At 36.8% G+C, this 25021-nt stretch overlaps 1 protein-coding gene across 1 annotated transcript in view; it reads right to left on the bottom strand.

Moving 5' to 3' along the window:
* The window catches only part of MCTP1 (multiple C2 and transmembrane domain containing 1), a 282291-nt gene that overhangs the window by 105387 nt on the left and 151883 nt on the right, over window positions 1–25021 (bottom strand). The window contains 1 exon segment of the mRNA XM_019655912.1: window positions 20467–20586. Coding sequence (XP_019511457.1) covers window positions 20467–20586 — 120 coding nt within the window.

Genomic DNA, 25021 nt, shown 5'->3' with positions numbered 1-25021 from the left:
TTATACTTACACAAAGCACTGTGAAAGGAATTCTCATGTTTATTTGAACTCTGTCTCCATCTAAAGGCTTCACAATGTATTGTATTTTTACGTGCAGGGAAAATCCTAATGTTAGTGTCTTTAGAATATTGCATGTTAATTTGATTCAGTAGGGAAACATAGGTCAACTATTAACCTATAATATGCTTTATAAATAATAATGCTTTCTTGAAACTATGTTATTTGTCAGGTTAAAAAGAAGCATACTAAAGGCCAAAAAAATTGAATTTTTAAAGTGCTTTGGAAATGACATTAAAAATAACTACTAGGCTTACAACTAAACTGTTTTGTAAAATTTAATATTTTCAAAGCAAACATTTTTTGTGCATTAATAATAAACAGATTTTAAATAAAAAAAGAAAAATTTGTACTTAAGCCTCTCTATATAAAACCAAACTTCCATTTCAGAGCCACACATTTTCAAGAAAAAAGGCATAATTTTAAATGTTTCAAAAAATAAAAATTCCCTAGGTTGTTTTTAAAATTTAAGTGTCTAATGAAGAGTCCACATTATCTATTTAAAACATTTTCTGCAAATCAAGAAAGAGCTGCTATGACCTCTGTGAGAGTACTATGTCCTCCAATCTTCTCAAAAATGTACTGTTATCTAACCCCATCCGACACATTTGGGAGCATTAAAGCCACAATAGGCAAGGAGTTATTTTGCAGGTAAATGTATACTCTAGTACATGTAATATAGCAAAATGCTACACTTTTGGAATACTAGGGACCTTCAAAGAATAGAATTTTTTTTAAATCATTTATCTTGGAGATTAATGTTAGCTAACTTTTGGACCATACTGTTCTGTTAGGTTTGATTCTCTTTTTACAAAAATTCACAGCTACAGCCTATTTGAAGCAAAACATTGGGAACAGTGGAGGGAGTGAAGGGAATAGGTGGACGTTTGAAGAGAAAAATATTCTGAGGCTAATTTGATTCTTTTTCTTTTTCTTTTTTTCTTGTGCCCAGAATATTTTGAGGCCTGAGAACATTATGTCAGAAAATCTAACTTTAAAAAGGAGCATGTTTGAATGTCAAAAAAATCATAGTCAGAAAACTTCAGTTTTTTTCCTTATATCCCTTTTCTATAAATAATAATGATAAAAATATTTTTTATAAAGAATAATCGCTTCACAAGACAGCTCTTGTAGGTTTAGACCTACATTTGAACTGGAAAGAATGTCTGTGGCGAATGGTGAATTGTAGCATAAAAGCCTGAATGAAAAGAATGTTCATGAAACCTCACACCAAACCTCCGTAACCGTTTTATCGTGAGCTTCCCACAATATAACACAAGAGCTCTATATTCTAGGAAAAGCTGGCCTGGTCCCCTTATCATTTCGGCTTTATGTAGTGTACGGTGTGACTGCTAAATTAGTGCATAATGCATTTACAATATTTATAGTACCAACATTTAGTTAAGTAACCTTTATGTAAGATTTATGTTGATTTTTTTTAATTTCTCACTTAATGGCAAATTATGAAGGGCATGTTTCATAAAGATAATTCTCCATTTAAATTCATCCGTCCATTAAATATTAAAATTATGTTTCTGATGCAATCGAGAACAAATTTGTCCAGCTTCAGTGATTATTTGCACTCATAAAAATTAGGTTTGATTAATACAATTTAAATGCTTGATTAAGTTGACATTTTCATGTTCTATTCTGATTTATTAAATTGAGTCCCTGTGCCCAGGCCTAGTATGCTAGTGTAGGTTTACTTTCTCCTTCTCTTGGTCCACATTCAGAGCGGGGCTGTTAGGAAGATGTACTTTGTTTTGGGTTCAGTGACAGTTTCAGGGAAATGTCCTGTTCTTTGTGCACAGTGCTGCCAGCCTTTTTCTTTAGGCATTGTGTGTAGTGGAGATTTGTGTAATGATAATCAAGAAAAATGTTTCTTTCAAATATCTATGGATGTGATCTGTAACACGGCACACCTTTATGGTACTTCCATAAAATTCAGTTACCAAGACACTTTCATTTGTAGAGGACTATTTAACTATCTTCATCTACTTTTTTTGTTGTTGTTGGTAATATAGTTTTGATTTTTGTGGGATTTCCATAAATATAGCAGGGGGATTATGGACACAGAAAATCTTTCTATCACTGCTGTTGTCTTTGTCTACAAGCTCAAAACCAAGAACGATTAATAGCCATGGAAAACCATCCTTCAATAGTACTTCCAAGGGAACGGCTCTTCCAGAGAGGTAGTCACTTATATAACCATTAAACTCCCGTTATACCCACACTGGCTTGTCCTGCTTTATAAAGGGTTATGTGCTTTTTTTTTAATTTATTTTTTTTATTGTTAGTTTCAGGTGTACAGAACAATACAATAGTTACCCTTTTTCACCCTCATCAGGTAACAACCCCCCTCCCCCCATCTATTGCCCTCCCACCCCCGATATCATGCTTATCTATTACAATTCCATTGAATCCGTTCCCGCTCTCTACTCCATGTCCCGAGACTATATGTATATATATAATTATAGTTGACATACAGTATTATTCAACATCAGTTTCAGAAATACAATGCGGTGGTCAGGCCTCTACATTGACTATGAAGTGGACTCCCCAAAAGGACATGGGACCATCTGGCCCCCTAAGAAATACTTACAACATTATAGACTATATTCCTCGGACTGTCTTTTTCTATCCCTGTGTTCAGCATTTATTGAGGTTACGTGCTGAACATAGTACTATGTTAACTGTCTTTCTAATCCTCACAAAACCTCAACAAGGTAGGTATTACCACTTTTTTTTTTTTAAGATTTTGTTGGGGAATTTGGGAAGGGGAACAGCCAAGTTGCTGTCCTTCAATCTTAGTTGTGGAAGGTGCAGCTAGCTCCGCTCCAAGTCCAGTTGCCATCTGGCCTCCCATAGGCAGCTTGCAGCTGCTGAGCTCAAGGTGCCATGTTCAATCTCAGTTGCGGGTGGGCATAGCCCACCATCCCTTGTGGGAGTCAAACCAGCAACCTTGTTGTTAGGAGCACATGTTTTCACCAGCTGAGCCATCCTGCCACCCATTGGCAGCTCATTGGCAGCTCAGCTCGGGCACAGCTCACTGGCCCATGTGGGAATCGAACTGGCGACCCTGTTGCTCAGAGCTCATGCCGTTAACCAACTGAGCCACACAGCTGGCTCTACCACCATTTTAATTGGTGAGAAAACTAAGGCTTAGGGGGATGAATAAAGTTGTATCGCTAACAAATGGAAGGCCTGGAATTTAATCCTGGGTCATTCTAATTTCCAAGTTTGGTCTCTTAACCTCTACCAACTGTTTTTTTAAAGATGTTTTTTCTGTTGCCCATGTGAATGTAACTCATTTGAAAACTTTGTTTAGGTGAGTTGTTTAGGTGAATTTCTCTCATTTAAGTATGCTTCCAGAATATTCATTTTTTTTTAAAATAAGTGATATGGTAAGATAGTTATTTTCTTTTTCTTGAATGATAAAATAAATATTCAGTAACAAATGACAGAAAATGTTATTTAAGTTTGGTTACCTACATGTACGATTCCCATTCTATGTACAGAATGGTGAAAAGGCTTTAAAGTTGCATGCTCTTGATAAATCATGCAACACTAAAATAAAAATAACAAATATAAAATGCTTAAGATTATTGACTCCTAATAATAGTTCCGACTTATAAACATTTTCCATAAACAGATAAAGACATACCATTTGGTTTCCACTTTTACTTTGTTAATTGAGGTCTTGCAATTTCTTGTCACCTATCTGAACCAGGAACAATACATTTCCACAAACATCATATGAAACCCTCTGCCAACACCACCCACCATACAGGGTATGATGATCAAGACTAGTTATGCAAACTAGTCATGAGGTCATGAGTTGCTCTGTTGGCCCTACATCCTACCTCCCTCACTATAAAATTTCAAAGTTTTGGCTACCTCTAAACAGGAGAGTACAAAGTCATTCAGAAAGAATAAACAGGACATCATTAAAAATAGGTAGGATAACATATCTACCTTAAGAACAGAGACCAAAACTATGGGTATCTTTTTTTTTTTCTCCTCTCCTAAGTCTTATTCTTCAGTTCCAAAGATGACAAAATCGTGGGGGCAGATCTTTTAAAAGAAGAACAGGACTAACAAAAACATTTGGTTGACATATGGGTAAATGCTTGGGTCAGACACTTTGGAGAACCATATCTAGATGGTGAGTTCTTTGGCTCTAAGGGAGGCTTTGAGGGGAGTTTAGGAAATTGATTTTCCAATGAGTTTCTGGGGCTCCAAGGGTCAACTGATACTCAAATAAAAGAAAACCAGCCATTTATGGGGTAAGATCTTAAGGTTTCCCTCAAAGATGCCAAGAGAATTCATTGGGGGAAGAAGGAGATGGGTTTCAGGGCAGAAACCCTCTAAAAGAATGAAGAACATCCCCATCTCCTTACATTCTCAGATGGATCTTTGGAGAACCTGAGCAAGGTAGGATGGATTCAGGAAGATGGTAGAGGGCTAAAACATAAGATTAACTATAAGCATCCCCTATGGCAGCTACCACTAACTTTAAATTCTAAATCTCTTTCCTGAGTCCTAATAGATACAAAGCAACAAGTTTATATTCCAGTGAGGAAAATCTTTAGCAAGTTTACTTTTAAAAATGGAAGCATTTATCTTTACATCTTTCTCTATATGAACTGACATGTCACATACAGGTAACACTCATCTTCTACCATTTTATAATTTTATCCTTTCAATTTAAAGTTTAGTTGCACTTTGAGAATAGAGTAAAAGCATAGCCAATATACTGAAGAAGTATTGAAGGCAAACATGGAGTTACTGAGTGAAAGAGACAGACTGAAGGTCGGAATAAGAGCTGTGGCCAAAGAGAGACCTCTTTTCTTTGTATATGTGGCACACACATATACATCTGGGGTGATCTAAATGTCTTTTGGTTGCACACCCTGCATATTATATACAGACCTCTATCACTCCACCTATTCTGTTCATGCATCTGATTTAGTTATTTCCCTCACTACAACACAAACTGTCATGGGCAAGGACCAGGCCTTAATCACCTCTGAAAAATAGCACAGTGCCTATAAATGTTCAATAAGTATTTGTTGAATAGAAATCATTATGTGTAAAAATTAGACAATTTTTTTATTTGGAAAGAAAGATTGGACTAAAATATTTACTCAATCATCAAACATTTTTTTGAGCAATGATTATGCTGCTATGTCTGAGACATCTTGCTCTGTGCTGGGATTAGATACACAAATGGAATACAATTAGAGCAACCTTGGGCAGGTGGGAAAGACCCATAGTGAGTTGATTATTAAAATACAGTAAGAGGGATACGGGAACTCAGAGAGGTGGGTTCACTAAACCTCTTAGAGTATGTGCTGGTAGGGGTGTTCTGGCAGTGGAGAGTGACAGCGGGAGGAAAACCAGGGATGGCTGTCCAGATGAAATGATAAAGATAGCTGGTGGTTACCCAGGCACATATATGTGAAATATTAAAGACTTAATGGGTGGCAAATTAGCATTAATTACCCAAAATATTCAAAAGGCATATACTCTGACCTGGAAATTCTCCTTTAAGGACTTTGCCAAAGGATATAACCAGAGACCTGCTCAAATATTTGTTTAGCATTTTCTTCACAGCATTATTTGAGATAGCAAAAACATTTGAAACAAACATTTCTAAAATGAGTATTTCACGCTGAAAAAATAAAGTATCTGTGTGGTAAAAACTATGTAGTCATTAGAAATCACGTGGTTGTCCAGTAACTTGAGGGATACTTGAGTTACGTTGCTAAATATAAAAAGTAGGTATGTTGGGCCGGCCGAGTGGCTCAGTTGGTTAAGAGCTCACTCAAGAGTTTGAGCTCTGAGCAACAGCGGTTCAATGCCCGGCCCGAGCTGAGCTGCCAACAGGTGGCAGGATGGCTCAGCTAAAAAGAAAAAAGAAAAAAAATAGTTATGTTAATAGTGCATTTAATGTGATTCAATTTTTGTAGAAAACAAAATATGTATGACAAGAAATATATATCATATTCATCAATACATTTTTTTAAAGAAAAGAGTAGATGGCATAAAGAGAGTGTATTGACTATTTGGGAAACTAGAAATACTTGTATATATGTATTATACTCCACTCCAGATACTGCTGCTGCCATCCCAGCCACCCTAGGGCCTCCTCTTCTCAGTCCATGAACCCACCATCCCTCAATGCTCCCCCTTCTCCCAAGACAGAAGGTAGCTCCTTCACCCCTTGTGACTAAGCTAATACCTGTTTATATAGTAGAAACCAAAAGTGTCCTCAAAAAGTTCATAATGCAGGTCAAGAAGTACCCCAATATAGTCAAACTCTCATAAGAGAATGCACCCGTGTCTTTGCCAGCCCCCAGTGGCCCAGAATCCCTGTGAACTGGCTGGACCTCAATCCCTTCAAAGTGTGGCTCCTGTGACAAGGACTGCAAGTGCTCCAGCCACCTGTCATGGTGTGGAGCCACACACTGCCCCAGGGCCGGCTGACTGCCCTGTCTATCCATGGTGCCCACATGGCTTCCATGGAGCTGGAGCAGCATGTACAGCTCCGCCAAGTGTAAGACACAGGCTGCAATACCCTTCCCTGGACCACCATGTCTGTCCCACTCATTGTCACTGCCTTTTTAAAAGCTACTGCCTTACGGTAGGCCTCCATTTCCCCATCCATACAAAGACAGAGCAGCCTTCCTTCCTTCCCCACTTCCTACTATGTTATATGGACCAAGTCATTGCCTTCCTGGAGCGTGCTGAATGGGTACATTGGAGGAGAGGCAGAAAACACCCACCTGGGAGCCTGTAGGAACTGGGTTCTGGTACCACTGTGTTGTGGGAGTCCTTGCACGTGGCATAACCTGAGTTGAGGTTTCATGCTTTCCCAAGTGGTGAATTGTTTTTGGGTGAAAGAGATGACAAAAGAACATGGGCACAGTCTGGTTCATTTCGGTAGCTCTTCCCTTCTTCCACTACCCCAAACTTTTGCTCATTAAACATTCACTACTCAAAAACAAAAACACAAAACATGCACACGTGCACGCACGCATACACACACAAACACAAGATCCTGCTAGAATACAGGGGAGATCAAGATGAAGCTATGGTTTGCCTGGAGCCTGCTCCTGAGGAATCGTCTATGCTATGCTTGAAGATGCTGTGGAAAGACCAATGAGCAGAGGGAGACAGTCAAAATTTTATTCCGGAAGTATCATCTTCCTCCAGGTCTTGAGGTAAAAATACAATGTGCAATTTGGGATAGGGTTGTCATAAAAACACAGGTCATCCAATTAAATTAGAATTTCAGATAAATAATGATTATTTTAGTATAAATATCTCCTGTTGGTTATCTGAAATTCTGATTTAACTGGGCATCTGCATTTTTATTTGCTTAAAATAGGGTTATAGGCAACCGTATATTGGGAACAAATTCAGGAGGTTTTAGGGGCTGGAGTTCGTGGGAACTCTGCAAAGCAGAAGGCCTGGTGAACTATTGAGAGGGAGAGGATGGTAGCATGGCGGTGGCGGTTGGGTGGGGGTGGTTCTGAGAAGAGGGAAAAAATGGGAAAAGCCTGTTGATCCATGTCCAGAGACTGATGAGGTGATGGTCATCAATGTGTGGGGAGACCAGCCTGTACAGTGAGCAGTTGGCACAGCTAAGCAGTTAGTGAACAGTTTTGAGAAAGGTCATGGGGGATGAACTTTTCTACTGATATTTGATTGGCTGTGATTTCTACTTCTCTATGCTAGTGACTGTGCTGAAAAACTAAAGGTCTGGTTCTTTTCATGATCCTCCTCACATTTTTTGCAAGCTGGTGACCTTCTGAAAAAATTGAGAAAATTGCTGTTGAAATAAGCAGGAAAGAGAAAATAGTGAGCATCCATTTTTAGATGTGTTTACAGGCTGTATGACTCAGTGCTGCTTCTGTTAAAAGCAAGTATGTGGTCTTTTTTTGGTACTGAGATGCAAACAGGAGGCTGTGGTCTCTTCTACTTTCTGTGAATGATAAAGCCCCAGTGGAAGTACAGAGGGGTATGACGGTACATCAAAAATGCTTTGCATATGTAGTCTCCTCTCAGCTCAGCTTTGTCCAGTCTGTATAGATCTTGTTAAGAATATTTCACTTACTCAATAGTTCATTTATTCAAATATTCCACTATGGACTTCATTGGAATGAGAGCACTAGCTGAGAAAAAATAAATAAATATATTTGGTTTACAGGAAATCAGGTCCAACAATCAGACGTTTCTTTTGTGGCTTGTACTGGGTGGACCATCACAAACTGTCCAATCAGCAGCATTTATGGCAGCAAAGAAAATTCTTGGGGTGACATTAACAGCATGGTGGCGTGAGAAGACTTTTTGGTTTCTCCCCTTAAAGTTACAACAAATTGGACAAAGGAATTCCTGCTCAACATATAGACGTGTCTGAGAGATATGCACATGGAGACATCTGAAGGCTGGCATACCAGAGCAAGCACGGGAAGGAAGATATGGGAAGGACAGAGACAGGAGTTGTAGACACAGTCTGATGCTCACAGTGGCCCCACTGATTGGGTAACAGTGGAGGGTCGGATTACTGCACTCACTTGGCAGGTCACAAAGGGGCAAAAGTGACATTCCAGCCTGCATGGCCAATGCACATTGCTGCTAAACCAAGTGGAGAAAACAAAGTCACAGATATGTGAACCTGCCTCCCCTCTGGCCACCCCTCCCCAACCCATCCACAGGGAACTGAGTAGAGGCAGCTGGGCTACTTCAGACAACACAGAACAGCTGGTGGTTTCTAGTTGCAGTAAAGCAATGTCAGGAACTCATAGGCCCAGAGCCCCATCACTAGACCCATCCTTGAGACTGAGTGGATGCCCACCTATTTGGGGAATACAGGGCATTTTCAATGGCCAAGGCAATTGTATGGCCTCCACTAAGATCCCAGATGTCCCAGTAGTACAGGTAAGATAAAACAAAAACTTGCACTATAGCATCATCTACTGGAAAACAAAAGACCTGTACTTCTCAACCTGCTAAATTATTAAAACAAGAAACTGTACTTAAAATCAAATTCAATCCCTCAAATTCCCAGGCAGAAAAATAATTCATCAAATATCATGAATAACCAAGGTAACAATGTAGCTCAGAAAGAAGATGAAAAGTCGCTAGAAAACAAACTCAAAGATATGGAAGACTATGATTTAAATGACAGAATTCAAGATTGCAGTTCTGAAAAATTCAACAAGACAAGAAAACTCATAAAGGCAGTTTAATGAGTTCAGGAATAAAATCAACAAACAAAAGGAGTACTTTACCAAAGAGGTTGAAACTATAAAAAAGAACCACAGAGAAACTCTAGAGCTGAACAACTCAGTAAATTAGATGAAGACTGAATTAGAGAACTTAAAAATAGAGCATACCAGAACAAAGAAAGAATTAGTGATCCTGAAGATAGAAATCTAAAAATGGCTCAGGTGGAAGAAAAAAAATGAGTTAAGAAAAGAAAAAATGAAAGAAGTCTATGAGAACTATGACTCCATTAGAAAGAGCAATAGAAGAATAATGTGTGTATCAGAAGAAGAGAGGGAGAAGGAAACAGAGAGCCTATTCAAACAAATAATCAATAAGAGCTCCCCGAACCTATGGGTAGAGGTGCACCCTCAAACCCAAAAAGCTAACAGAATACTTAATTATCTTGATGCAAAAGACCTTAACACATTATATTAAAACTGTCAAAAATTAATAACAAAAGAAGAATTCTCAAGATAGCCAGTTGGGTGAGGGGGAGAAGACTGTAACATATAAAGAAAACCCCACTAGATTATCATCAAATTTTTCAGCAGCAACTTTATAATCTAGGAGAGTGTGGAATCAAATATTCAAAATATTGAAAGAAAGAAATCACCAACCAAGAGTAATATATCAGTCAAGGTTATCCTTTAGATATGAAGGAGAAATAAAGGCTTTTCTAGACAAACAAAAGCTGAGGAATTTACAGCCTGAAGATCTGAATTACAAGAAATGTTTAAAAGAACTCTTCTACCTGAAACAAAAATACAAAAGGGTAAAAAACATGAGAAAGATGCCAAACAGACAGGCAGTAGTAGGAAATTCCAACTCTATTTCAGAATAGGATATTAAACACTTAATTATAACATAAAGGTTAAAGGGGGTAAAAACAATTAAAAAAATCTATACCTTCTGCAACTGTGAAAAAATGCACAGCATAAAAAAGAATAATTTGTGACAACAAAAACACAAAATGGAAGTGGGAAAAGGAATAAACCAGCACAGGTGAATGGAGATAAGATGTAATCAGAAGATAAAGAACTATTAAACATATGAAACTATTTTATTTTTGCATTAACCTAATGGTAACCACAGAACAAAATTCTAAAATAGAGACACACAACATTAAAAAAAAGAGGAAATGGAGGGGAAAAAATCATAGAACACCATCAAACTAAAATAGCACACAGAAACACGGGGTAAAGATACAATGGAGAGCCAGAACAACCAGAAAACAAAAGATAAAATGGCTGCAATGCATCCTCATATATCAATAATCACCCTAAATATAAATGGACTGAACTTACCAGTGAAAAAGCACAGAGTAGCATGATGTATTAAAAGACAAGACATAATTATATGTTGCCTTCAGGAGACTCATGTCATCTACAAAGACAAACAGACTCAATGTGAAGTGTTGGAAGATGATACTCTAAGTAAATGGCACCCAGAGAAAAGTGGGTATAGCTGTGTTTGTATCCGGCAAAATAAATTTCAAGATAAAAAAGTTAAGACAAAGGTGGACATTTGATAATGATAAAGGGGATAACTCATCAAGAAGACTTAACACTTATCAATGTATATGCACCCAACCTGAGACTACCAAAATTTATAAAACAATTACTAGCAGACCTAGAGGGAGGAACTGACAAAAATACAATTATTGTAGGGGACCTAAATACCCCATTAACAGCAATGGATGGATGAACCAAACAGAAAGTCAAGAAGGAAGTATCGGCCTTAAATGACACATTAGACCAAATGCACATAATCGATATTTACAGAGCTTTGCTCATCTCAAAGCAACAGAATACACATTTTTTTCAAGTGCACATGGAACATTCTCAAGAACACACTATATATTGGGGCACAAAACCAGTCTCGGTAAATATAAGAAGACTGTAATCATACCAAGTATATTATCCAACCACAATGGTATGAAACTGGAAATTAACTTCGAGAAGAAAACTGGAAAAGCCATAGATATGTGGAGATTAAACAACATGCTACTAAATAACTATTTGGATTAAAGAAGAAACAAAAGAAGAGAGCAAAAGATACATAGAAACAAATGAAAATGACAATATGACATATCAAAATTCTGGAAATGCAGCAAAAGTGGTACTAAGAGGGACGTTTATAGCATTACAGGTCTATCTCAAAAATCAAGAACAATTTCAAATAAACAATCTAACACTTCATCTTAAAGAACAAAAAAGGAAGAATGAAGCCCAAAGTCAGTAGAATGCAAGGAATAAAAATTAGAGTAGAATTAAATAAAATAGAGAACAAAAAGATAATAGACAAATATAATGAAACAAAGAGCTGGTTCTTTGAAAAGATTAATAAAATTGACCAATCTCTGGCTAGATTCACAAAAAGAATAAAAAAGACTCAAATAAAAAAAATCAGAAATGAAGGAGAAGTTACAATAGACACCACAGAAATACAAAGAACTATACAAGAATACTATGAAAGGCTATTCACAACCAAATATGATAACCTGGAAGTAATAGACAAATTCTTAGATATACATAACCTTCCTAGGCTGAACCATGAAGAACTAAAAAATCTAAATCGACTGATGGACAGTAAGGAAATGGAAAGAGCAATCAAAAAACTCTCAAAAAACAAAAGTCCAGGACCTGATGGCTTCACTGGTGAATTCTACCAAATATTCAAAGATTTAATATCTATTATTCTCAGACTCTTCCAAAAAATTGAAGAAGAGGGAGTACTTCCTAACTCATTGAGGCCAACGTTACCCTGATACCAAAACCAGGCAAGGAAAACACAAAAAAAAGAAAATATCAGGCAATATCTTTGATGAACATAGATGCAAAAATCCTCAACAAAATACCAGCAAATTGAATACAACAATACATTAAAAAGATAATACATCACAACCAAGTGTGGTCCATTCCAAGGATTCAAGGATGGTTCAACATACGCAAATCAATTAATGTGATACGCCACATTAACAAAATAAAAGATAAAAATTATATGCTTATATGAATCAAAGTAGAAAAAGCATTTAGCAAGATACAACACACATTTATGATTAAAACACCCAATAAAATGTGTATGGACGGAAAGCATCTCAATATACCGTATTTCCCCATGTATAAGACACTCCCTTTTTCAAAAAATTTGGGCTCTGAAAACTGGGTGCATCTTATACAGTGGTTGTAGATTTTTTTACCGTGATGAGGAGTTGTATGAATTTTATGATGTATAAACCTTGAGTTCAATAACTTTATGTAATACATTTTTTTTCAAATTTCAGGCCCCAAATTAAGGTGCATCTTATACATGGGGAAATATGGTAATAAAGGCCATCTATGACAAACCCTCAGCTAACATAATACTCAATGGTTACAAACTGAAAGCTTTTCTTCTAAGACTGGGTACATGACAAGGATGCCCACTTTTGACACTGTTATTCAGCATAGTACTGGAAGTCCTAGCCAAAACAGTCAGCAAGAGCAAGAAATAAAAAGCATCCAAAATGGGAACTAAGAAGTAAAATTGTCACTATTTGCAGATGACAATATTCTATACATAGAAACCCTAAAGACTCCACCAAAAAAAAAAATGACTAGAAGCAATAAATACAGTAAAATTGCAGGATATAAAATCATGTACAAAAATCTGTTGCCTTCCTACATACTAACAATGAAACATTAGAAAAAGAAATGAAGAAAACAATCCCATTTGCAATTTCAACAAAGAATAAAATACTCAGGAATAAGCTTAACAAAGGAAGTGAAGGACCTATACACTGAAAGCTACAAGACATAGTTGAAAGAAATTGAAGACGACAAAAAGAAATGGAAAGATATTCTGTTTTTATGGGTTGGAAGAATTGACATAGTTATAATGGCCTAATACCTAAAGCAATATACAAATGTAATGCAATCAACATCAAAATCACAATGGCATTTTTTAAAGAAATAGGGCAACAAAATCAAATTTGTGTGGAACCACAAGAAGATCCCAAATATCTGATGCAATCATGAGAAAAAAAGAACAAAGCCATAGGTATCACACTCCCTGACTTCAAATTATAAAGCAACAATAATCAAAACAGTATTGCATTAGCAGAAAAACAGGCACACAGACCAAATGAACAGAACTAAGAGCCTAGAAATAAACCCAGACATATATGGACAACTAATTTTTTACTAAAGAGCCAAAAGCATACAATGGAGAAAGGCAAGCCACTTCAACAAATAGAGTTGGGAAAATTGGAAAGCCACGTGTAAAAGAATAAAACTAGACTGCTATCTGACAACATAAACAAAAATTAACTCAAAATGGATTAAATATTTGAATATAAGATCTGAAACAATAAAATATGTAGAAGAAAACATAGGCATTAAAATTATGAACCTTGGTCTTAGAGGGGTTTTTGTGGACTTGACCCAGCTACAAGGAAAGTTAAAGCAAAAATAAATGAATGTGACTACATCAAACTGAAACGCTTCTGCACAGCAAAAGAAACCATTCACAAAACAAAAAGGCAACCAAGCTAATGGGAGAAGATATTTGCAAACAATAGCTCTGATGAGGAGCTGAGAGCCAAAATATACCAAGAACTCATACAACTCAACAACAACAAAAACTCCAAACAATGCAATTTAAAAATAGGCAGACATTTCTCCCAAGAAGACATACAGATGGCCAAAGATATAGAAAGATGCTCAACCTCACTAGCTATGAGGGAAATGCAAATCAAAACTACAATGAGATGCCAACTCACGAATGTTAGAATGGCTACTATTAATAAGAAATAAGTGTTGGAGAGGATGTGGAGAAAAGGGAACTCTTATTTATACACTGATAGTGGGAATGTAAATTGGTGCAGTCTCTATGGAAAACAGTATAGAAGTCCCTCACAAAATTAAGAATAGAGCTAACATATGACCCAGCAATTCCTCTTCTGGGTATCTACCTGAAAATTTTGAAGACACTTATTTGTAAATATATATGCACCCCTATGTTTACTGAAGTATTACAATAACCAAGATATGGAAACAACCAAAGTGTCCTTTGATGGATGACTGGGTAAAGAGGATGTGGGACATATATGAATATACAATGGAATACTATTCAGTCATAAAGTGTGATGGGATGTTGCCGCTTGCAGCAATATGGATGGATCTTGAAAGTATCATGCTAAGTGAAATAAATCAGACAGAAAAGGACAAGAACCCATATGATTTCACTCATATGTGAAATACAAAACAGAAAGCAACAAATGAACAAACAAAATAACAAAACTCATAGACACCGACAAAAGTATGGTGGTTATCAGAGGAAAAGAGGGTGGGGATAGAGAGTAAACGGGGTCAAATATATGGTGACAGAAGGAAACTATAGACTTTGGGTAGTGAGCACACAATACAGTTTACAGATGATGTATTATAGAATTGTACACCTGAAACTTATATAATGTTAGTAACCAATGTTACCCTAATAAATGTTTAAAAAAGGAAAAAAAATTCTCTCCTTACAAGCTTTACTTCTGGAGATAAGTGGTCTGGGACTAATTGGAACAGACTCAACAAGAAACAACACTTAGAAGAGGAAAAGCAGCATTGAGGGCTTTGCCATTTGAGGGAGCTAACATAACATTTCAGTACTTACTAAAGCATTTTAGCAAGCTGACTTTGGCTCAATGTGTGTCACAGTCAGATCCTGAGTCAGAGAATGATTTCATTGATCTATCCTACTCTTCAGTCTTTTAATGCCTCCATTGATTAGGCAACTGAGATTGTTATGTGGGAGGAATATCATGACAGTGAAAGTGAATGTTCTTTTCAAGTGTAATTAAAAAACACTGCTGAAGAATTTTTGTATGTCAAAGATATTCAAAGACTTTCTTTACTAATGTGAAAGATTCTCAGCTTTAATTTACTCCTCCCACATTCACATGGTGGATGAAAGGTAGTCCAGGTCATGAATGTTTTTGAAATTAATGGGGTCACCAGGGAACAAACAGGTGACCAGTATTCGTTCTTGAGAGGTCAGTCACTGGGTATCTCACAAGAAGGAATTTGGGGGTGTCTGGCATTCCATGTAAGGACCTGGACACTTAGAAAGTGACTCCTTGGGAAAGGCATGCCTAAGCATATAGCATGGAAATCGCCGGGGTTTCAGAACAGGGCAGAGCTGGCTTCACATCCCACTTACTCTATGAAGCTCATTATTTATCCTCTTTGATTTGAATTTCCTCATTTGTAAAATAAGGATAAAACCATCTAGAATCATTTACTTGATATGCTGATTGTAAAGAATGAGAGATGATATATCTAAAAAGCTTAGCAGAATACCTGATACATAGAAGTTGCTCAGTAAATGTCTGCTCCATTTCCCTGAATGAGAAGTAAGGGAGTTAAGTGGGGGGAAAAAAAGTTTTCCTTCAATCTGTCTGCTGAAAGGTAGAGTTAGTGCTATTGGCTTTTCTGCAACTCAAGGGAGAAGCTACTCTAAAGGTGCCCAGGGAGACAGGAGATGTACCAAAATATAGCCCCAACAAGAAATGTGACTGACTGGTGGTAAGTCATACAGTGCAAACTTCAGACAGATTGACAGACTCTAATGCTCACTCTGCCATTTTCTAACTGCGTTTTTTTTCTAACTGTGTACCTTTGGGTAAGCTATTTAACCTCTCTGTCCTGTTTCCTTGGATATAAAATACTAATAAAGATACTTGTCTCAGAGAGGGCAATAGACCCCTGGGTTCTTTCATTCTGAGACTTGATTCTCCTCTCTCAAGAAAGGGCTCTTGTGGCCATGCTTATTCCACACGAGTATGTCCCCTGCTGGTCACAGAGGAAGAGACTGGGGGTCACCTGACTTAGGCCCCAACCCATTGTCTGGGCTGACACAATCAGCTTCTCTCTCCTGGGGTAGGACTAAATAACATGAAAGCAAGTGCTGGGCATGGTGTAATTAGTGTAATGAGGATTCAGTCTTAACTAAAGTCCACTTCCTGGCATCTACTCTTCAATTTCCAAAATTTCAGTCCACAGTAACTATGATGAGGATAGTTGGTATAAGCCTCATGGGCAGTACAGGGGTGGGTATGTAGATTTTTTCCCCAGGTTTTGAGGTGACAGCTCAAACCAAGAAACATTCCCATGTTTCTATCCCCTTCATGTCAGAGACGTTTCTGAATGAAGCATGTGAAAAGCCTAATAATTCTCATGCTAGAAATTTTAATGTCATGATCCGAGGATAGGTGGATTCAGATCTAGGGCTGTCTATTTTTAACAAGTCCAGCTGGGAATCAGCAGAGCTGAAATACCATTTCTAACCATGCCTCTCCCTTGTCTGCACCTCCGAGTCTACAGCATTAGCCTTAGGAAGGGCTGTTTCCTTATCCTCTCCTCAATGGCTTCAGCTCGTTAACAGCAGCATAAACTTGCTTGGCAAGGATTACATCTCATTTTTCTCATTAACTGGAACAGGCACCGTGGTGGGGAAGAGGCAGGGGGTTTCGGCTCCTGTGATCTTAAGCCTCCAATAAGGGAAATGGTCTTAACAAACAACAAACATACTAAGAAATCCTTTCCTATTTTAGTATTCATTTCCACTATCAACCAATACGTTGAAAACAGAATTTTTGCCCATCTGTGCACTTTTCACCTTTCACAATGTTTATTTTCTTTTCTTTCTTAACTTCTTATGTAATAGAAATATTATTTTCTTTTCTCTCTTTGCTATACAAACTTGAAGGTAATTTTAATTTTTTTTTTGTATAATTTTCATTCTAATTGAGTTTTCTCACCTGAATGTACAGGTGATTTTTTTTTTGTGACAGAAAATTCATACATATTCTCTCTCTCTCTTTCCCCCCAACACACATCCAAAACAGAAATTTTCATGGTTTGGCATTAGCCAACAGTATAATTAACGCACTTCAGACATTCCCTAAAGTTTTTACACATGCTGAAAAATTCTGCATTGTTTTTTGATACCATTAAGGACTTGGGCAAAACATTATTCTTCCAGTGCTATGTGCTGTTCGGTAGAGTCACTTACGCACAGCATGGCAAACCTTATACATTCCCTTAATTCACATGTAATTAATACATATGTATGTATGTGTGAATATAAAACCTAACCAGCAAGGTATAATCCAGGTTTCTTTTCAAAAGGAGCAACCAGTCCAAATGCACAGCTGGGTATGGCAGAAAACACATAATTAGACAAATTGGATTTAAGAGTTACATAAGGTCTTAACTGATCCAGTGAATAAGAAGCTGAATGAAACATTGTGATTGCTGCTCTGCTGCCTCCAAGGAACAGAATATGTGGATGTGTGTGTTTTGGGCAAATACAAGGCAATTACTGGGAATTATGGAGTGTAGCTGGCATTCCATGAAAATTAGACTACTGATGGGAATGTAAATTGGTACAGCCATTATGGAAAAGAGTATGGAGGTTCCTCAAAAAGTTAAGAATAGAATTACCATATGACCCAGCAATCCCTCTTCTGGGTATCTACCTGAAAAATCTGAAAACATCTATAAAGATATATGTACCCCGATATTCACTGCAGCATTATTCACAGTGGCCAAGACATGGAAACCAAAGTGTCCTTCAACAGATGACTGGATAAAGAAGATGTGGTATATATAGACAAAGGAATACTACTCAGCCATAAGAAAACATGAAATACTGCTATTTGCGACAACATGGATGGATCTTGAGATGATCATGTTAAGCGAAATAAGTCAGACAGAAAAAGTTGAGAACCATGTGATTTCATTCATATGTGGCATATAAAACTGAAAGCAACAAATGAACAAAACAAACAAAGAAACAAAAAAACTCATAGATAGACAATAGTTCAGTGGTTACCAGAGGGTAAGGTGGGGATGGTAGATGAGGGAAAGGGGGTCAAATATGTGGTGATGGAAGGAGAACTGACTCTGGGTGGTGAACACACAATGTGATATGTAGATGATGTATTATAGAAATGTACACTTGAAGCCTATATAGTTTTACTAACATATGTCACCTCAATAAATGTAATAAAAACAGAAAGTTAAGACTATACAATACTTCACATTGGGCTGTGCTGGGGAGTAAAATGCTGTCCATGGCTAAAAGGGGGAGTCTGCTAGAGATGGGCCTACAAGGAAAGATTTAGTAAATACTATTTTGGAGTTATATTTTGGGGGAAAAGGAAGCAGGAAAAGTTACATAATATGTAACTTTTCAATAGGTTTATAAAAATTCTTAGAGAATTTTAAGTACAAGGGGATACATTACATATTATTTCCCCTCTAAAAGTGAACATTTCCAGCCAAGGCAAGCATATTCTTGAGAAGATAACAAGGAAATTCTGTCGTTTCAGAATTCTTCACTAAAAATACTCAAACCAATGAGTAAATATTGAAGATAAGCCCCCTTATAGGATTAGGAAGCTAAAACTAAATTACCACTTTTTCCTATTTGCAAATAATCTTATTTGCAAACTTGTCTTAAGGCAACTGAATGAAAAGTAGATGTTCTTCTCTCTCGACAATCTCCTGATATAAATGGGGGTGGGGAATTGGATTTTCCTATTTTCTTAAAGAAAATATCATGGATTAATTGGCAAAAGTACCTACGAATCCCCATGACACCAATACTTATGGCGTTTGGGGCTTGTCTCTCAGTGTGCAATTTAAAAATATAACCATAAAATCCTTGCCAATGATAATAATTTCTTGTCTATTGATGCTGACTAACCATTAAAATCTCTAATAGTAATCTCATGTTTGGTTTGTTAAAATTTATAAACAGTGTTTTCAACATGTCTAGTTGGCAAAACACATGCCACAGACAGAGGGAAGTACAAAGATAAACACAGTCCTTTCCCTCAAATTTATAATCTAGTGAAAGACAGACAGGTGTGTTGTTGGCAACTCTGCCATGGTGGTCGTGCATCAGGAATCTTCTATTGTGATAAGGAAAATTATTTTGAAGAGTATTATTTTGCTTGTGTTACCATTTGAAGATTTGGTATTTGTGTCATTTAAAAGGGAAATTCTTTTATTTTGCAAGTATGTTTATACAACCATTATAATACTAATATTACAATAAAGTATTAAGTAATAATACGATGATCAAATAACTGTTTTCTGCATTATTATGGCACAGTAGTTGGCAAAAAGTCCTGATTACAAATCAAATGGAGACCTTTAATGGCAAGTAAAAAAAAAAAAAAGAAAGAAAAAAAAAACCTATGTAAGCTGATGAAGACATAGCTACCAAATAGATTTTCATGTTTCACAAACCTTTAAATTCTTGTCAACAGCTGTCTATCGAGTTATGAAATTGCCAATGTCCTCTCATTTATTTATATATAAGAAGGCTTTCTGAAGTTGTATGTTTGCTAAGGACATAACAACTGAGATGACCTAAGGGGAATGAAGGTTGGCAGGAGGACAAATGTGATTGTAATGTGGCTATTGTCTGTTTTTTAGTCAAAAACTCTTTTTGAAAGAGAGAGAGAAGGTGGTCTCACACATCCTAAACTTTCAAAAATGCCAGAGAGGGCAGGTGGGTTCAGTAAAACCTTCCCTAGGTTATATGAAAGCTCTTAATCTTTGAGCAGGTTTCCTAATACACCCCTGACACAGAGAAGGATATTTGATGTTGCTTGGTATTCACTGAATTGATTTAAGGTACTTTATGTACTTTCCAGGCACACAACCATCGTCAATCCTTCCTTCATGCCAATGACAGGCCACAAAGAAATGTTTTAAATAAATTTCATTTGGTGTGATCATTAATAATTTTGTGATATGTCTTAATGAGGATTTGTGAAGATACAAAAACAAGGAGAATAAAAGAAATAATCACTTGGAATAACCCATTTATAATTAAAAAAACATAGCTCATACTTTGGTGTGCTCTCGACTTTAGTTCCTACCAAGATGAGTAATGTTATGAGTGAATACTTTCTATTGTGTTAGGACCAAAGCATTGTTAGTTTTGAACTGATAAAACTTTTCTTCAAACTTGAGAGTTTATGGACTGAATTTCTGGTTTGTAAAACCAAATTCAATGTTGATCTTGTCAGAGGGACTAGGCATAAGAACAAAAACACAGACAAGTAAGAAAATAGAGACTTACGGTATCACGTTGCCTGCTATCTTTCCCTGATATTATCAAGAAGTAGTTCCATGTCAGTAGTAACAACAAAACCAGTGGTATCATGTAGAGCTCAAAGTTCCAGACAACAAAGAGAAAGAGCTGGAGGAGAGAGAAAAGAAAAAAAAAAAAAAGATGAGTCAACTCTAAATTTCATTAAATGGGCTCTCTTATCCATACGCTACTTCAAAAACCACAAGACTAAATGCTTCAAAAGGGAAAGATTTATCTGGAAAACAAAGACTTGAGAAATTGCGAGGCATTTTTCTAAAAGCACAACTGATCCCTGGAAAGTCACAATTAAGATGTTTACTTTGTTTAATTTCCATAAAGGAAAAACTAGTATCATTATACTGTCAATGAGGCAATTTTAATTTTTCTCTTTCAGTGAAATTATTGTTAGTCTGCACAAGTAAAAAAAAAAAAAAAGGCAGCAAAATGAGCTTCACTACATTGTTAGAAATAGCCAGTCTATCTGCCTTAGTGATAAAGAATGAATCACTATTTAATATCAGGGATGTTTTAAATCTCACTTGGATAACACAATGTAACAAGCATAATAGGCAGATGAAAATACCAAGTCGGCACCAGAGAGCCTCAAAGGTTTCACATTATGAATAAAAAGCACTGCTACCAACATTTATAAAAAAAAGGCTGGCTTAACATTCAGCATTACCATAGCAATCAAACTGCTATTTCAAAAAATAAAAATAGAATAATTTTGCCAAAAAAATTTTTTAAATGTCTATTTCTATTATCTTTTAAAACTACATGCTTCTCTAAGTATTGTATATAAATGATTTTTTTTTAAAATTGTAAGACAAATATTAGATTAAGAACTCACCTAAGCTGGCAGGAGTCATTCTAAGAGCATCTGCATTGTAAAATAACTAGCACTGAATATAAAGTGTGACTCACCCACATTCCCCACCAGATTCCTATAGTCCTGGACAGATTATCTAAATTCCCTGGGTCTGTGGCAGCTGCTGCCAAATTAAGGTAATATTAAGTCAGATGGTAACTAGGAGCTGGATTTTACTCCTGATGCTAACCAGCCCTATAATCCACCCACATGTATCTTTAGTTTCTTCCTCTGTAGAATGGGGATGATACGAGTATCTATCTGAGAGGTTGTGAGAATTAAATAGCTGAAACATTTCAAGAACTTAACACACTGCTTAGTACCCATTAAGTGTCCCCAGAATTTTATTGTGTAAGTGATATCAATCAAATGATATAAAAAATAATGTAAATCTCAGAAAATCAACTCATTACCAACGAAGGTCTTCAGTTAATGCATATTTTAATTCTGAAAACTAGTAAGTTACCCTCCTTCTAAGGTTTAGTTGAACCATAGTATAACTGGGACTATGAGCCAGGTGGGAGTAACACACCCCTTGCATTTGACAGACCAGGAGGATTATGGGCTTTACCCTAAGAACACTCGTGTCAGGCACAGCAGCAGCATGGGCCATTTGCAGCCTTCTTGATAAACCTCAGCCAAGTCTACAGCCAACTCCAATGGAAGAGAAAATGAAACTGTGGAGTGGTGGACAAACCCCTGCATAAGGGCCAGAAAGCAGGCTCTGAGCCTGAGAAAGTCACTCTGCCTCATTGTCTTCATTTCTAAACAGAGGTTTATAGATCTAATCACCTCTAATATCCTTTCTCTAGTATTTAAAGTGACTTCATTCCATTAGAGGTTTTTTTTTAATGTGACATTAAATTTTGAAAATTGCATATTTTACTGAATTCTTAGATATTCATAATTCAGATGGACACCAAAAAGCATAAATAATGGCTTAGTAACCCAAGAAATGAATTTTGGGCAGAATTACATGGTAACTATAGATTCAAGTTCCTGAATAAGAAAAATCTCAAATATGTCAATGCATGAAACATGAGCCATATCTTTTCTTTCACCAGAAAAGTGGAAAGATTTCTGGAAAAGGATAATGCTTCTCTTTCAAAATTTTAAATTTATTCAATATATATGTAAAGATAATACAAAGTATAATTGATGGCTATGATTATTCTATAAACTATTTTAAAAGTGAATTGTTTATTCAGGAAGTGGATTAAGGCAAATTTGACAGACATCAACACATGAAAAAGAGAAGATTATTTTTGGCTAGAACCCACATTAATTCTTTACACATTGATGTCTAAAATTTAGATAGTCCTTAGAATATGAGCTTTTAAGGGTAGAGAATTTTTCCTTTGGTTTACTGTTCTATCCCCAGGGCCTACAACAGTGCTTGAAGCATTATGGGTGTTTAATAAATACATATTTGCTGAATTAATGAATAGTGGATACTGGGTTCCCAAGTCATTTAACATTAAGTCTCCTTAATTATTTGTATCAGTAAATGTACTCTAGGGCCACTGTATAAAACCAAGTGGCTTCAATGAAAATGTATTCAGAATTACAACCTGGAATGTCACTAACAAATTTCTCTCTGAGGCACATAAGGCAGAAGTACCTTGGTACTTCTAAGAGATTCTCTTTGTATTCTGGCTATGCAGTCATGAACTATCTTGTGTATTATGGTCTGACCAGTCTCTTCTCTTGGACCTTCCTATATGGTTGCCTTTTCTGAGGACATTCATTTGATTCGGTGTGTTCTGGCCTCATGGATGGGACTCAGATGATTCCACTGCTAAATATCACCAAATGTAATAGTTTTTCATCTGTTGAGCATATATATTCCCCTTGTAATGTCTACTCATTGTTTTAGAATCCTGTTGTTACCCACAATAAACTTCTCTGTTGTGTTCATGGATTGGTGTTAGTTGTTGGCTGGGTGTTGCATAGGATAAACTTTCTAGATCATAATCCTGTAAATAATCAAGATATCTGTCATGCCTTTTTCTTCTCTAGGTTCAACATCACTAGTTGCTTCAAGCACCAGTTACTGGTGTGGTTTCTGGTGTTCTCCATGGCAGACATCATCTTCTTACCATATCCAATCAGTACATCAGTAGCTGTCTTAAAATATAGTGCTTAGAACTGACACAACACTTCTCATGAATATCTATGGTTATTGATACGGCTTAACAACCAGAGCACCAGAACACACTGTGGGGAACCATAAAGAAGAGAGATCAAGGAAGAAACTGCATTAGTTTTATGGATCCTAGCAGGGCAAAAATAGATTCTTAAAGAACACACAATAGGGAAAGAGACTAACTTAATGGGTAACTAAGCAAGGAGACCCTGAGGTTGAAAATATCTTAAAAAAAAAAAAACCAAAAAAAAAACCACCCAAGAGTGTACTCTGAAAACTATACAATGAAGAAATAAATTGAACAGGATACAAATAAATGAAAGGATATACCTTGCTCATGGATTGGAAGGATTAATATTTTTAAAATATCTTTATTACCTAAAATAATATATCATGCTCCCTGATATCAAAATATACTACAGAGCTTCAATAACTAAAACAATATGGTACTGGCATAAAAACAAATATATCAATCAATGGACTAGAGAGCCCAGAAATAAATCATTATTTATATGGTCATTAATCTACGATAACAGAAGCAAAGATATACAACAGGGGTAAAGACAGTCTCTTCAATAAGTGGTGTTGGCAGGACTGGACAGATACATGAAAAAATGAAATCAGACCACTTTATTACACCAAAAATAAATTCAAAAGGGATTAAAAATTTTAAAATGTTACGCCTGAAACCATAAAACTCCTAGAAGGAAACATAGGCAATAAACTCTGACATCATTGTTAGAAACATCTTGTTTTTTAGATTTTTTTTTTTAATTGGGGAATTGGGGGAAGGGGAACAGACAAGTTGCTGTCCTTTTGTTCTTCAGTCTAGTTGTGGAGGATATTGCGCTCTTCCCGGGCGAGGCAGATCAGTCGCCGGCTTCTGGACGGCCGCTCACTGTGGCTGCTGGCTGCTCACGCTGGCTGCTGGCTACATACAGCAGACCATGGCAACCCACTGCAGCAGGGGCTGCAGCCTACACCGTCGGCAGCGACTCAGGGCAACCCAGCTCCAGGTTGAGCTGTTGTTCAGCATCTTAGCTGTAGAGGGCAGTGTCACTTGTCCTCATATGTGGGATCCAAACCGGGGCCCTCTGGCGTCCCAAGCCAGCTCTTAACCAATGCACCACTCGGCCGGCCCAGCAATATCTTTTTGGATCTATCTCCTCGAGCAAGAGAAACAAAAGAAAAAATAAACAAATGGGATTATATTAAACTAAAAAGTTTTTGCAAAGCAAAGGAAACCATCGACAAAATGAAAAGACCATCTACCAAATGGGAGAAGATAGTTGCCAATGACATATCTGATAAAGGGTTAATATCCAAACTATATAAAGAACTTATTTAACTTAACTCCAAAAATCAAACAATCCAGTAAAAAACATGGGCAGAGGAGGCTGGCCGAATGGTGTGTTGGTTAAGAACTGGCTTGGGACGCCAGAGGGCCCCGGATTGGATCCCACATATGAGGGCCAGTGACACTGCCCTCCACAGCTAAGATGCTGAACAACAGCTCAACCTGGAGCTGG

Source organism: Hipposideros armiger, unplaced genomic scaffold (assembly GCF_001890085.2).
Source record: "Hipposideros armiger isolate ML-2016 unplaced genomic scaffold, ASM189008v1 scaffold_252, whole genome shotgun sequence".
In the NCBI taxonomy this organism is placed as follows: Eukaryota; Metazoa; Chordata; class Mammalia; order Chiroptera; family Hipposideridae; genus Hipposideros; species Hipposideros armiger.
The sequence above is the reverse complement of the archived record's forward strand: the minus strand, read 5'-3'. Positions and strand labels throughout refer to the sequence as shown.